Source organism: Podarcis filfolensis (assembly GCF_964270895.1).
Source record: "Podarcis filfolensis genome assembly, chromosome: 16".
In the NCBI taxonomy this organism is placed as follows: Eukaryota; Metazoa; Chordata; class Lepidosauria; order Squamata; family Lacertidae; genus Podarcis; species Podarcis filfolensis.
The window spans coordinates 15,195,416-15,209,907 of record NC_139620.1 but is presented as its reverse complement, the minus strand read 5'-3'; the positions used below and the strand labels follow the sequence as shown (position 1 = coordinate 15,209,907).

Below are 14,492 nucleotides of genomic sequence, written 5' to 3'. Positions count from 1 at the left end.
CCTTTACCTTTCCTCTTTTTTTGCCATTTTATGATTCCCATTAGTGCCAAAATGACAGTGGCCTGTGATGAACACCTCAGGTGATCTAATAGGAGGGCTGGACCTGACATTCTGTCCCTGCCACCATTACCCTTCCCTCTCAGTTTTAACCCTGTGGGGGGAAAAGCACAGAATCATAGGATTGTAGAGCTGGGATCCCAAGGGTCATCTAGTCCAACCCCCTGCAATGCAGGAATGTTATTTGTTTACTATTCTAATCCTTTGCGACTGATTCAGTTGGAATTAGAGGAAGGGTCACATCTTGCATCCCATCTCACCAGCTATGCATGCAGATGGTCTCAAGAGCTCAACCACAGGGATGGAACTGGGAGCAGAAGGTTCCTAATTTCAGGGTCGTGGGTTCGAGCCCCACGTTGGGCAAGAGATTCCTGCGTGGCAGGAGCCAGACTAAGATGCCCCTCATGACCCTTACCAACTCTAGGATAGGAGCCTCGCTGCCCCGTGGCCCGGCATCCTGTCTTCACAGTGAGCCCCGCGTGGCGTCTCCGCGTTGGGCTGTGAAAGAGCCCACACCTGCAAGCCCGGCGATGCGCTGCTGCCAGCCCGCGCCGGCTGCATAGAGTAACCGCAGGGGCGCGTCTGGGGCATCGGCGCCCGGGAGGAGGGTGGCGCTGGTCCCTGCGGGCGCTCCCGCTCCGGCGGCGCCCTCGCCCTCCTCCTCCTCCCGCTCCCAGCTGGGCCAGGTGTCGGGTTGCGCCCATCCCACCAGCATCGGGGCGGGGCGCTCCTCTGGCTGCTCCAGCGTCGGCGGCGGCGGCGGCATTGCTGGCCGGGCTCCTGCGGCGTCCTCGCCTGTCCCGCTCCAGCTCCGCGGCGGCGATCATGTGCAGCCCGGTGGAGCGGCGCCTGGCCGGGCTGCGGGAGGCGCTGCTGGGCGAAGGGGCGGCGGCCGAGCCGGGGCTGGAGGCGCTGCTGGACCTGCTGCTCTGCGTCCACCAGGAGTGCAGCGGCGCCCCCCTGCGGCGGGAGAAGAACGTGCAGCGCTTCCTGGACTGGGGTGAGTGGGCAGCGGCAGGACCCTGGGCTGGAGGGTTCCTGGGCGCGTGCAGAGCGCCTCTCCGGCGCGGCGGGGGGCTTGCGGGGCCGGGGCCAGTCAGTTCCTCGGAGTTAAGACTTCTCCCAGGTGGAGAGCAAGGAGCTTGTTTAGCGTGGCGGAGAGGAAGGTCTGAGGCTGAGTTCTGAAGCATGTAAAGTAGTAACATAAAATACCAGAAGAGGTGAAGGTGGGCCGCGGTTCATGAAGGCGGTCTAGTCCAACCCGCTTTTTGGCTGGCACGTGTCCAACAGGTGCCTCTGCTTGAAGATCTCCAGCCAGGGAGAGCCCCACCACCATCAACCCCTGGCAAGGCCATTGGCTCCGTTGGTGAACCCCTCTTGCTGTCAATAAGTTTCTCCTAACGTTCAACCAAAATCTGGTGCCTTGGATCTTAAAGACCATTAGATCAAGGCTTTCTGGGACAGCAGAGATTTAAGACCTAGACGCATACCTAGTATGCACATGGCTTCCCCTCTCTCAAAGGAATTCTGGGAACTGTAGTTTGCTGTGGTTCCATGGCACCTGTATCTCTGTGAGGGGGGAGCCGCAGTTCCCAGGATTATCTGGGGGAAGGCATGTGTTTTAAGTGGGCCTTAAATGTATGTTGTGCATCTGCCACACTGTCCAGTGCTTATCTGACACTCATTCGAGTATCTGAATTGCAGAGATATCACAACCTGCAAACCCGCACCAATTAAACACACCATATTTTGTTCAGCTTTACTACCTGGGGCTCATTTTCTATACCCCTGACCATCTTTGCTGCCTCCCTCTGGACCTGTTCCAATTTGTCTACATAACTGCTGTAGAATGGGTACTTCTCTTTAAGCATGTGCAGAGTGCCTCCCTCCCACTGATTCAACCTGCGGGATTCGGGGAGTAAAAACACCCACAGAATTCTCTTCCACGAGGGACTGAGAGCTACTGAAGGGACCACCCAAGCCCTCTTCTTTCACCCACTATAGACTAGGGGCCGTCAGCAGGGCTTCTCCCCAGATGTTTTGGATTTTTAACTCCCATCCGCTCCAGAATCCAGTATGGCCAATGGTCAGGGGTGATGGGAGTTGTAGCGTGCAACATCTGGAGAGGGTACCCAGCCTTTGCTGTTGACCGTCATGGCTGTGGGAATAAGGAAACTGGTTGCTTGGGGTGAGTGGTGGACGAACCGGGCTGATGCGTATCGCAAGAATGGCAAAGCTTCCTTAGCTACGCAGAACTCATAAATGTGGGAAGCCAGTTTATACTGAATCAGACCATTGGCTCTAGCTAGCTCAGTGCAGTCTACACAGACTGGCAGCAGCTATCCATGACCGCTTCCAACCCTACCTGGAGATGCCAGGAATTGAATCTGGGAGATACCTCTGAGCTTGATTTTGGTGTGTGTGTGTATCTAGAATGGAACAGGTGAAGCCTCCTTTTGGCTAGTTTCCCCGCTAGGGTTGGCCTGTCCCACCTCCACAACAGCCCACAAATTATCCTCCCTGCTTGGGACCACCCACAGTCATGCCCCACGGAGGGCATAGTAGGAAATGAATGGACCGGCTGTGCCCTTGCATCACAGAGAGGGGAACTGAGTCACGGAGCAGTGTGGCGATGTCACACGCCTCGAGTGATGCGCTGAGAATGTAGCCAAGCCAGAAAGGGACCTTCCTATCTCTTGAGATGCCAGCCTTTGGTGGCTTCTCTATCACAGTCAGGGGCTTATTCCTGCATTTCAGAGGGTTCTGCTGGATGATCCTTCAGGTCCCTTCCAGCACCATGATTCTATGGCTTGGTAAAGGAGGGCAAAGACATGGCAGGGCAAATGCCAGCCATGCCACCTGTGGGCTTTGCATCCTGTCTCTTGCTCGTGAGAAGGACCTTGGTGACAGGTCCAGGGGTGGAAATTCAATCTCTCTGAAACAGCGGGACTCTGTGGTGGGTTTAGGGACATCAGGACCCTTTCGTGCCAGGTTAGAATATTTGCTGCTGTGACTGACAGCCTTTCTCTGGGGCATCTGAGGCAAGGAAGGCTCTTTCCCACTCCAGTTTCTTTAACACATTCGCACACTCAGGATTTGCATTATTGCCCAGGTTGGGGTGTGGAACCATCAATGTAATGGGCATTCTTTGCCATGCTGATGGGGGTTGTGGTCTGAAACATCTGAGGGCACCAGGTTGGTGAAGCCTGTGTGGTTTTGCTTGATCCTGGGAGGTCCTCTTCTCTTCCTCCACTCATTAACATCTGCGGTGTGTGTGTGTGTTATTCAGCAGTTTATTCCTAACTTCTGAGCATAAAAAGTATAAGCGTACCCGTTTTCCGCCACTACTGTGAAGGCCCTCTGTAACTTCACTTCTCGCAGTGAGGGAACTGCCAGGAGGCCCTCGGAGCCAGGCCAAGTTGCTCAGACACAACTCTGGGGGTGTTTCTCTGCTCTATGAAACAGCCCTCCTGGATACTTCTGAGGGTGCCCCGCTTTCCTGCTTCAAAGCAGTCAGGGCAGCTTGGAACAATGGTGTTTGAAAACAAAAATAAAAATAAAAACCCGAAACATAGAAGTTAACCTAACGGCAGCAAAGGAGGCCGATGCAACTGTCCGAGAAGCCACGAGTGTGGTGTTAAGTCGGCGCCTAAAGGCAGGGCCAGCCCAAGACATTTTGCCGCCTGAGGCAAAGGGCCGGATGGTGCCCCTCCTTCCAGAAGCCAACCAGAACACCATTTTGCTTCAACAGTGGTGACGGGACAACCACCTCCACAGTCCCTGAAGGCAGCAGGCTAATTGCTAGCTGGTGGGTGAGTGCCTTGCTTTGCTTTCCATCCCTTTGCTGCTGCCACCTCCCACAACCTCACTTTGCCTAATAGTAGGGCTGGAGCTGCCTAAAGGATGACAAACTTGGCAAGGGAGAGGGATTTCTGACGAGAGAGTCCCATAAACCACGATGCCAACAGACAGACTGCCTTGTCCCACTTGCCACCCTGAGAGCCTCTAAAGGTGTGGCCGGGGGGGGGGGGGGAGCGGATTGGGGCCACCATTGATCTGAAGGCCCTGGGTTCATACGGGAGAAGACACCCCTTTAGGTAACTTGGTCCCTAAAGTTCTGCAGCTGAATCCACCCCTTTGAGTGGCACCCAGCAACAGCCTGGAGGCCAGCTGAGATCTCCGAATGCCAGCTGCTTTTGCTGAGACTGGCAAGCCTTGGTTAACCGCACAGCTGTCTTGTAGCACCTGTTCCTATTGAGGTAAGAGCCAGGATGCAACGAGCAGATGGGCTCCTCTTCAGAGTGGAGCATTTACCCCTCCCTCAGCATCATTTGTTAAGGACACAGGAGGCTGCCTTAGACTGAATGAAACCCAGGCCCTCACACTGGGAAGTGGAACTATAAGCAGAGATCAGAGAGGGCTTGCCCCACAACTGGTGATGTGAAGGCCTGGGGGGAAAGGGGGGGTTGGGGGTGACAGTTCCTGCCCCCCCCATGTTTATTGTTTTCCCCCGAGCCTTCACATCTTTAAACCACACCACCAAATACTGCTTACACCAGTTTGTCCTGTTCTGACTGGCAGCAGCTCTCTTATGTTTCCCATAGAGAGAGAGGTTTTTCCAATTACAGTCATACCTCGGGTTGCGAACGTGAACCCGAAGTGCCGCGTCTGTGCCGAAACCCGGAAGTAACCCGTTCCAGTACTTCTGGGTTCGGTGCGGTCCACAACCCGAAAACGTGCAACCCGCAGTGTTCGTAACCCGAGGTATGACTGTATCCATTAACACTGGGTTTTAAAGTTGGAAAGAAACATACAGCCTGGAGACTTAGATGGGTCCTTTGTGCCTTGGACGTAGGACGTTGGATTTTGGTTCCAGAAATGTGATATTTGCAGTGGCTGTGGACCAGAAACATTTCCCCAACCCTATCAGTGTGCATATGTGTTCAACCCCCCCCCCAAAAAAAAATAGCATTAGGCCCATCCCCATCCCCTTTTCCCAACACCAATGCTGGCACAAAACAATCCCCTTTTGTGACGGTTACAAAAGAGCTGAATTGTATTGTATCAGGAAATATAATTCTATCACATATAAGGACTTAAGAAGAGCTTGGTGAATTCCCCCAGGGACCACCCAGATGCCCATATGGGAAACCCACAAGAAAGCTCTGAACACAAGACTCCTCTCCCTTCCACTGTTTTCCCGCAAGCATAGCTGCCTTCAAAAGCGGAGGCAGAGCATGGCCATCATGGCTGGGAGCCTTTGATAGCTGGCTTCTCCTCCACAAATCTGTCCAATCCTCTCTTAAGGCTATCCAAACTGGTGACTCTCACTGCCTCCTGCAGAAGTGAGTTCCGCAGTTCTCTAACGATGCATTTTCTCGCACAGTCTTCTGGCTGGGACCCATGCCGTCTGCTGTTTTGTGTTGCATGGTTTTTATTCACACATTTGTACACAGCCCTGGAATTTTGTGTTGAAGGGGCAGAAGACGAGAGAGAGCAGAAAATCCCAGGTATGACCCCCTCCCCAGGTGTGACACACACCCCCAACAGCATCTCCAGGTAGGGCAGGGAACAACTGCCTTTCTGAAATCCTGGAGAGAGAGAGAGCCTCTGCCAGTCTGTATTGCTGACACTGAGTTAGCTGGGCAAATAGTTTGGCTCTGCATAAGGCAGCTTCCTATAATCCCTAGATAACCTCCTGCACCACACACACACACACACACACACACACACACACCCGCTCCAAAATGGGTTAGTCCTGTTTTGAAGATAGTTCTTTTGTCCATGGTCACATCTGAGTCTTAGTCAGCCCTGTGGGAGTCCCTCAGAGCAAGCAAGGCTGCTTATCTGGACCTTGCAATATTCAGAAATGCAGCTTGTAAATATCTGCATAACTTTGAAGTCTTCTATGAGCTGTTCGCCGGCCCGGCCCTATCGTTAGACAAAGTAAGGCATGTTCCCCTGTTCCCCAGAGGCATTCCTCTCTCAGAGGACAGTGCTGGGTGGGAGTGCCCTCGTGGCCTGTCCTGGAGTGCCTAAAATTGCTGCTTGTCCTCCGGTGTGACAGAGGACAGGAACCCACTGCAGGCATGGAAGTAAGGTTCATCTCCCAGTCCCGTCGCCTTGTGTGTGTGGATTTAGTGGGGGCACCATCTTGCTTTCCTCCAGGCAGCAAAATCCCTCAGGACCGCTCTGGCAATTGCAAACCATAAGGAAAACTGATGGCGGCAGAGCGGTCTGGCTTCAGGCGGCCTCAGTCCTTACACGGGTGTCTGTTCTACCCTCTTTCTCACTCTGAAAGGGTGCGAAGGCTGTCCAGATTGTTATGTGCTGAACTCTGTAGAAGGGGGCAGTTCAAGACAAAGAGGCCCATTGGACTGTCTGCTCAGGGCCAGCCCAAGTTCTTTTGCTGCCTGACGAATGGCATAGTCTCCTCAATTGCACCTGGAATTGGGCTCAGGGCAGGCCATGTGGCATGCAAGCTCTATCCTGCAACACAGGGGTAATGGCTGGGGGTGGAGAGGATGCTCAGGCAGAAGGGCTGGGTGATGCTGATGCTGCACTCAGTTGCCTCCTTCTGCCCAATGATAGTGCCGGCCCTTCCTCCAAACAGCTTGAAGCCATTCTCCACGAATGTATATCCATACCCTCCAACATTTTTGGCACCTAAATCCAGATGCTCTATTTTTGGTTTCAAGCTCTCACGAGAGCATGAAACTGAAGCCGCTCTGTTTTTTTTGTCCTGCAAGACCAACAAACGAGTGTCTTTCGTTCCAGTGCTCTGGCACAACCCTGCTGACTTGCACCAGAGTGAGTGTCTTTTGGTCCAGCGCTTTTGGACCAACAAATGGGAAATTCTGGGGTCCAAACAGAAGCCAGGATTGGCTTCTGTGATTCTGGGATTTCCCGCTTTAAATGGGACAGTTGAGGGGTATGCATCTCACCTGAGAAAGCGTGCTTCCCTCTTCTGCCTTTTTGCAACTAGCCAGTCCCAGAGAATTGTGGGAAGGTCTGCAGCCCATGGATGACAGAGCACCTGCCAGGTGTCAGAAGGCTCTGGGTTCAATCCCTCCTTGAGGCCCTGGAGACCTGCTGTCAGTCAGAGCAGGCCAGAGTGGGCTAAATGGGACAGTAGTTTGGCTGGCTATGAGGCAGATGTTCTAAGCCTGCTAGTAATTATATGTGCATCAGTGTGGTGTTAGCGGTGAGAGTGTTAGACTAGGAGCTGGGTCCAGGAACACTGAGCAGTTTACAGCTCTTTAGGGTCTCTGCCACGACCAGGCAAGACTCCTCTTTGCAGATGCCATCAGAGATTGAACCCAAGGCTTTCTGCGAGCCAACAGCCACAATGACCCCTTCTCTCACTCATCTTCGTTTCATTTCAGTTCACTTTTAATTTGTATACCGCCTTTCTATATTACTATACATGAGGCGATTTGTGCAAGGGCATAAGAAGAGAAGCTTTTTTAGGGGCTATCTTTGGCTGGGTACTCCCTAAAAAAAGGTCAACAAGTTCCAACACCTCTTTTTCTAGAAAAAAATGCCCTGCATGATAAAACCATAACTTTAAAATAAACAACTTACACTGAATAAAGCAATCTTCAATAATCCATTAGAGTATAACAGTAAACGGTAAAATTAAATACCAGCAAACAATAATTAAACAGTTTACACGTAACAAGTACAATAAAGAATGACTAAACTATAAGCAATGAAAATAACGGCAAGTCACAATGCATAAAACACCACAAAACCATGTAAATGGATCAAATTGAGAAACAAGGACACACAACTTATAAAATTATTATTTTTTAAATATCCCTAAACTCCTCCCTTCGTTGTCAAGAGAGGAAGGAACCAGCAGGTTGACGATGTAAAATCTGAAGGCTGTTTCTCTAGCTTCCCCAACAAGTGCTGAAGCCAGTCTGTACCCCCCTTGACATTGTCACAACTCCCAACTTTGCCAATGGTCAGGGATGCTGATGATGGGGGTACTAGTTTGGCAGCATCTGGGGGGGGCACAGGTTCCCCACAACTGTTATATTGAGGCTAATTCTGCAAGCAGTGGGGATGTGTAGGTCAAGGTGGTAGTGGTGGTGGTAGGGACACTGCCTTTTTCTCGGCGCCTTGTTCCTAACCTCAGTATGTTTAGGGACTGGAGAGGTTGCAGCATTTGGGACTTTTCAGCTTAGGAAACAGGTAAGTAACGGGTGACACAACTGTATACAGAATTGTGCGTGGCATGGAGAAAACAGACAGAAGTTTTTTCTCTCAGAACACTAGAGCTAGTGAGCATCCAATGTGGCTGAACATTCTTAGACCCAGGACAGATAAAAGACCTTTTTCAGGCCGTGCATAGTTAAACAATGGAACTCACTCCCACAAGAAACAGTGAAGGCCTCAAACCTAGATGGTTTTAAAAGAGAATTGGACAAATTCATGGAGGAGAGAGGGCTATTGATGGCGACTGGCCGTGATGGTTCTGCTCTGCCTCCACAGATGGAGGCAGCAATGCTTCTGAATACCAGTACAGTTATACCTCATGCTGCGAACGCTGCGGGTTCTTCTTTCAGGTTGCGTCCTGCGGTGAACCAGAAGTACCGGAAAGGGTTACTTCCAGGTTTCGCTGCTCACCCATGCGCAGACGCGGTGAATTGCGACCTGTGCATGTGCTGTATTCCTTTCAGGTTGTGAACGGGGCTCCGGAACGGATCCCGTTCGCAACCAGAGGTACCACTGTAGCTGGAAACCACCGGAGGGGGAGGGGGGCTCTTGTCTTGCTTGTAGGTTTCCTGGTTGACCCCTGTGAGAACAGGACTAAGAGAGCCATTTCCCTGATCCAGCAGGGCTCTTCTGTTCTCATTCTGAGAGCCTTTGGTGCAGGGGGCGGCCGGTGGCCTGAGAGCACTCCAAAAGGTCTGCAACAAGCCATTGTGATCATCTTTAAAAGCCAGCTCTCCCTTGCCTTCCTGCATCCCCACTCCCCTCCGAAATGGGCTTTCGCTGCTGTCCGGTTGGTCATGGAACTACTCCGCAATGCTGCAGCTGTTCAGAGGGGGAACTGGCAGCCGCAGGATGTTGACAAGGAGGGGAGCTTCCTTGCAGGCAGGCAGGAAGAGAGGAAAACTTCACGCTTGGGCTTTTTGGGTAGTAGGAGGGGAAATGAAATGTTCCGGTGGCAAGAAATGAAGCCTTGGGAACTGTCTCTCTCAAATAGCAGTAGAAACACGTGGACCTCCAGTGAAGCTGAATGTTGGAAGATTCAGGACAGGCCCAAGAAAGTGCTTTTCCACGCAGCACGTAGATAAAACTATGGAACTCCCTCCCACTGGAGGCAGCAATGGCCACCAAGCTAGATGGCTTTAAAAGAGGATTGGACAAATTCGTGGAGGAGGGAGCAATCGATGGCTGCTCCCCAGCTGGAGGCAGCAATGCTTTTGAAGGCTGGAGAACCCACAGGAGGAGAGAGGGCTCTTGTGCTTGGTTCCTGCTTGTGAGTATCCCACAGGCATCTGGTTGGCTGCTGTGAGAACAGGATGCTGGACTAGATGGGCCATGGGCCTGATCCAGCAGGGGTCTTCTTAGGCTCTTCTGCCAAGCAGGAAGGCCAGAGAGGTGTTTCGGCAACGTGTTGAATTTGCCCCATTGGAATGAATTTAGCAGCTCTCATAGGAGAAGGTGGTTCCTGTGGCTTCCTGCCCATAGCATGATTTAACTCAAAGGCAAGGAATAAACCCAACCACCAATACCACCACCACCACCACTTGGTCTTCCCCTATCTTAATAACCGGGGCCGCAACCCCCACCCTGCACAGGGGCCTCCCTCCTCTTTGCCTGCATGGATCCATCTCTTGCCAGGATAACCACTTGAGCGTTCCTTCTGAGCAAGATGTGATGTAACTCTCGCCACCCAACCCCTTTCCCCCTGTGGCTCCTTCTTACCACGTGAATTGCACTCCGCAACCAGACAGGACCTGTTCTTCAAGTCTGGGTGCTGGGTGGGTGTGTCCTTGATCTTGCAGCGTAGATATTTTTAATCTGGGACCCAAAGTGTGCTCCCTCGGTGACGGTGGTGGCTGTTTGGCAACGGATGTGCATCCATTCCTGAGGTGGATGGAAGGAGCAGAAGGGTTGCCTGAGGACTTGGTGCAGAAACCAAGGAAGCTGCCAGACCCTCGACCCTCCCATCTAGTTCAGTGTTGCCTACATTGACCGGTGGCGGCAGCAGCTCTCGGGGAGTCTTGCCCAACCCTCCTTGGAAACGCCAAAGACTGAGCCCTGGGCCCTTTTGCTTGCAAAGCATGCACTCTGTTCCTTCCCCTTAAAGTTGAGCAAGCTGCTAGTCCTCATGGGGTTTGAATAAAGGGCAGATTTTAACAGAATGCAGGAAGCCACCTTCTAGCAAGTCCGAGCACTGCTCCATGTGCACTAACTCTGGGGTTCTGCAGTGGTCTTCCCCAGCCCTTCTGCATGCAGAGCTGGTGCTCCAACTCCTTCCTGGGGTCTGCGGAGACTTCCTGGTTGGCTGAAGTGACAGCCTGCCCCCTTCCTAGCTCAGCCTCTTGGGAGGGGGCGAGCTGCTTGTGCACTGCATGGCTGGAACAAGCCAGTATCTATGCAACCTGGGCTATCTATGCACAGAGCTGCCTGCCTGCCCCTCCCTTGGGATCTCCTTCCTGCCCCACTAATACTCCCTGAGTGGGTGTAAAAACCAGTGGCATTTCCCCTCTCCACCTGATAGGGAGCTGCTGCTGCTGCTGCCTGGACTGGCTCATGATAGAGGGTGATGCATCATCAGAGGGAGGGGGGCAGGAGGAATACCAGAACTGTTTGTTGCTCCTGTCGTCAGGGCAACCTGGCCAGGTCTGGCAACCTGGTAGGTAGGTTTTGGATTCCAACCTGTCTGTCAGTCTTCAGGAGGGCTGTTTTTCTTATTTCAGATGGGAGGCTTTTTAAGGTAGCAGCAGCAGCAGCAGCACACCTAGCCAAGGCCCCACAGAAGCCTCTTCCCCCCCCAACCCCGCCTCCTTGTGCATGAAGGGTGCACATGCCTGAGGGTGGGTGTGCGCATGTTCACATTCTCTGCGCTGAAATAATCCACATTCTGCGCTGGGAAAGGGTGGTTCGTATGGCCTGGGTCAGCTGTTGGTCTCTTTGGCACAAGCTGGTCTGCTTCCACTATTCTCGGGTGCGAATGAAGAGGCATCAGCTACACACACACACACACACACACCCGAATGCTTGCAGACATGCTCATCAACCCCTTCTGGCTCTTGAAATTCCACCAAGCACTTCCCTCCCTCCTGTGTGATAAGGCCTGAACCGCTTTTCTTTTCAGTGTTTTCTTGCACACTGGCCGGCAGCAACTCTCAGGGGTTTCAGGCGAGTTTCTGTCCCAGCCCACCTTGGCGCTGCCAGATATTGAACCTTCTATCTGAGTTTTGCCATGAGTCCAACTAGCAAGCTGCCTTATACCAGGTCCTCAAGCTCCCCATCTTCATATCTGACTGGCTATGGCTCCCCCCCTCCTGCCCAGGGTGGTCTCAGGCAGAGAGAGGGTCTTTCCCCTCACCTGCCGCTACCTGCCCCTCTTATTAAGGGAAAGAACCTGGGACCTCTCCACATGCGAAGCAAATGCTCTGCTATTGAGCGATAGCCCTTCGTCCACTAGGCACGCTCCTCCTGACAGGGTAGGATCCTGCATTTTCTGACAAATGGTCTTTTATGAAAGGGATCCACCTTGTGGCAAGGCTCTCCCGGGATGTCCCAGAATCTGCTGTCCCCTTTCTTGGGGGGGGGGAGCAGGCAGCTTGGCCTGGGAGCAGGCAAATGGGGCAGTGACCCATGGGAAGGGGCTGCCTCTCCTCTCCTCTCTGGCGTGTGGGGTTCAGACCTGGCTCTTGTCCCCACCCTGCTCGCCTTGCGAGGAATGCGGTCCCGCTGGTTCCTCTGGGCGTGCCTAGGCCAGCGCCTGGTTTTCCACTGAGGAACTAAGACTGGAAACTCTTTGGGAGCAGAGGAACACCAGCGGAAGAATTTGCGAAGGAGGCCCTCTCCTCTGGGCCAAAAGAGGGCAGGCAGCTGCTGCTGCTGCCGCTGCCACCATCGCCACACCTCCTCGCCTTGCGAAGGCACCAGCTCTCTACACCCCCTGCTCTCATTCAGAGGCTGTGGGTTCATAAGGAGAGGTCTGCAGGATCAGGCCAGTGGCCCATCTAAGCTCAGCGGCCAACCAGACGCCTGCGGGGAAACCGGCAAGCAGGATTCAAGCACAACAGCCCTCTTCTCCCCTCCTGAGGTTCAAGCATTCAGAAGCACTGCTGCCTCGACTGAGCAGAGCCATCATGGTGTTTCACCATAGCAAACCCCTCTCCTCCATGTCCAATCCTCTTTTAAAGCCCTATATCTTCCAACATTCCTCTTCTTTGGATGTTCATGGGCTCTAAGTGTCCTGAGACAGGGATCAATGAGTTTCTCTATACACTTTCCCCAAGCCATGCATCCTTTTATCATCTCGCCTCTGACTCACCTTTTCTCCAAACTAAAAAGTCCCAAACGCTGTTTTGCATAGGGGACTTGCTTCTCCCACTTCATCATTTCGGTTGCCCTTTCTTTAATCTTTACCCATACTACAGGATCCTTTTTGCGGCAAAGTGGCCAAAACTGTACACTGCATGCCCTTGCCCACATGATTCTCTGAGAGGTCAGCTGACATCCACAGAGATAGAATCAAAGGCTCATCTGGACCAGGTTTTCCCCAACTTGGGTCTCCAGCTGTTTTTTTGACTACAACTCCCATCATTCCCGGACGGGGGTGGCGCTGTGGGTAAAACCTCAGCGCCTAGGACTTGCCGATCGTATGGTCGGCGGTTCGAATCCCCGTGGCGGGGTGAGCTCCCGTCGTTCGGTCTCAGCTCCTGCCCACCTAGCAGTTCGAAAGCACCCCTAAGTGCAAGTAGATAAATAGGGACCGCTTTATAGCGGGAAGGTAAATGGCGTTTCCGTGTGCTGCGCTGGTGCAGGTTCGCCAGAGCAGCTTCGTCACACTGGCCACGTGACCCGGAAGTGTCTCCGGACAGCGCTGGCCCCCGGCCTCTTAAGCGAGATGGACGCACAACCCCAGAGTCGGTCACGACTGGCCCGTACGGGCAGGGGTACCTTTACCTTTTACCCATCATTCCCAGCTCGCAGGCCAATTGGTCAGGAATGATGGGAATTGTAGTCCAAAAACAGCTGGAGACCCAAGTTGGGGAAAACCTGATCTAGTTCAACTCCCTGTGTTGTCATTTTCCAGTTGGTGGGAAGAATCATTTCAGCCCAACATTGGTGCTGTGTTTCCTGAAACAAATGAAGTAGGAATTCCTCTCCAGCTACTTCCACAACTGCAATTCAGTTCTGTGCAGCCCCATCTCTTCTGATAATAAATTTATGTTCTGGAAGAAGCCAGCTTTCCTCCACCAGATCATGTGACAGCGCTAATAAAGGCGATCAGCAGAAGGACCAGAATGACTGGATGCGCCAGGTGCCACTGGAGGCGAAATTCATTAGAGGGAAGAAGCTCGTTAGTGAAGTTGTGCCAAATTACAAGCAGAGAACGAGAAGGATCTCGAGGTGTTTTAAGTACATTTACTGTGATTTATCTGCAGTCTTCTCAACGGGCCACCCTGTAACGAAATTCTCCAGGCTGCTCGAGAGAAGGGGATTTAATTAAAACAGGTTGAATTGAAACAAGGGTATGATTTTTAATGCATTTTAAACATATCGTGCCAGTTCAGGTTCACCAAGGACAGAGAACTTCAGCCCCCTGAAAACAACACAAACACACAATTCCCATTCCCCAGGGAAAATGCTGACTGCCGGACCTTGTCCAAACTTACGGAATCTTAGAATTGTAGAGTTGGAAGGGCACCCAAAGGCCATCCAGTCCAACCCTCTGGTATGCATCACAACTAAAGACTTAGTAGTAGTAGTAATAATAATAATAATAATAATAATAATAATAATAATAATTTCTATCCCGCCCTCCCCAGCCGAAGCTGGGCTCAGAGCGGCCAACAACAACAAAAGCAACACAATTCACATAAAAGCTTAAGAGCTTAACATCAGCCCTGCTGGATCAGACCAAAGGGCTCCCATCTAGCCTAGTATCCTGTGCACACAGAGATGCCCCCATGGGACCTCCCCACTGGAGATTCCCAGCAACTGGTATAATTCAGGTGTATCCTGAGTAAATTGGAGCTGGGCTTCCACCTTCCTCTGTGCATGCCTCTCCGAAAAGGAGAGCTAGTGGTTAGGGCTGAGGAACCAGACAACCCTCATCAGCCATGCTGGCTGCTCCAACTGCATCTGGAAAGCTACAGGCCTGGACGAGAGCCAGGACTCCTGGGTCTCTCCTCCACAGGGTGCAGCCAGGGAGCCAGGCTCAGCAAATCCAG

The 14,492-nt window shown here is 52.5% G+C and overlaps 1 protein-coding gene across 4 annotated transcripts in view; it reads left to right on the top strand.

Annotated features, from left to right (window-relative positions):
- Positions 1-754: 754 nt before the first annotated feature.
- CDC42BPG (CDC42 binding protein kinase gamma) overlaps positions 755-14,492 on the top strand; it is a 59,528-nt gene continuing 45,790 nt past the window's right edge. For all 4 annotated transcript variants that reach the window (XM_083592003.1, XM_083592002.1, XM_083592001.1 and 1 more), the window contains exon 1: positions 755-1,057. In XM_083592003.1, coding sequence (XP_083448129.1) covers positions 883-1,057 — 175 coding nt within the window. In that variant the 5' untranslated portion in view covers positions 755-882. The remainder of the gene's footprint in view (positions 1,058-14,492) is intronic.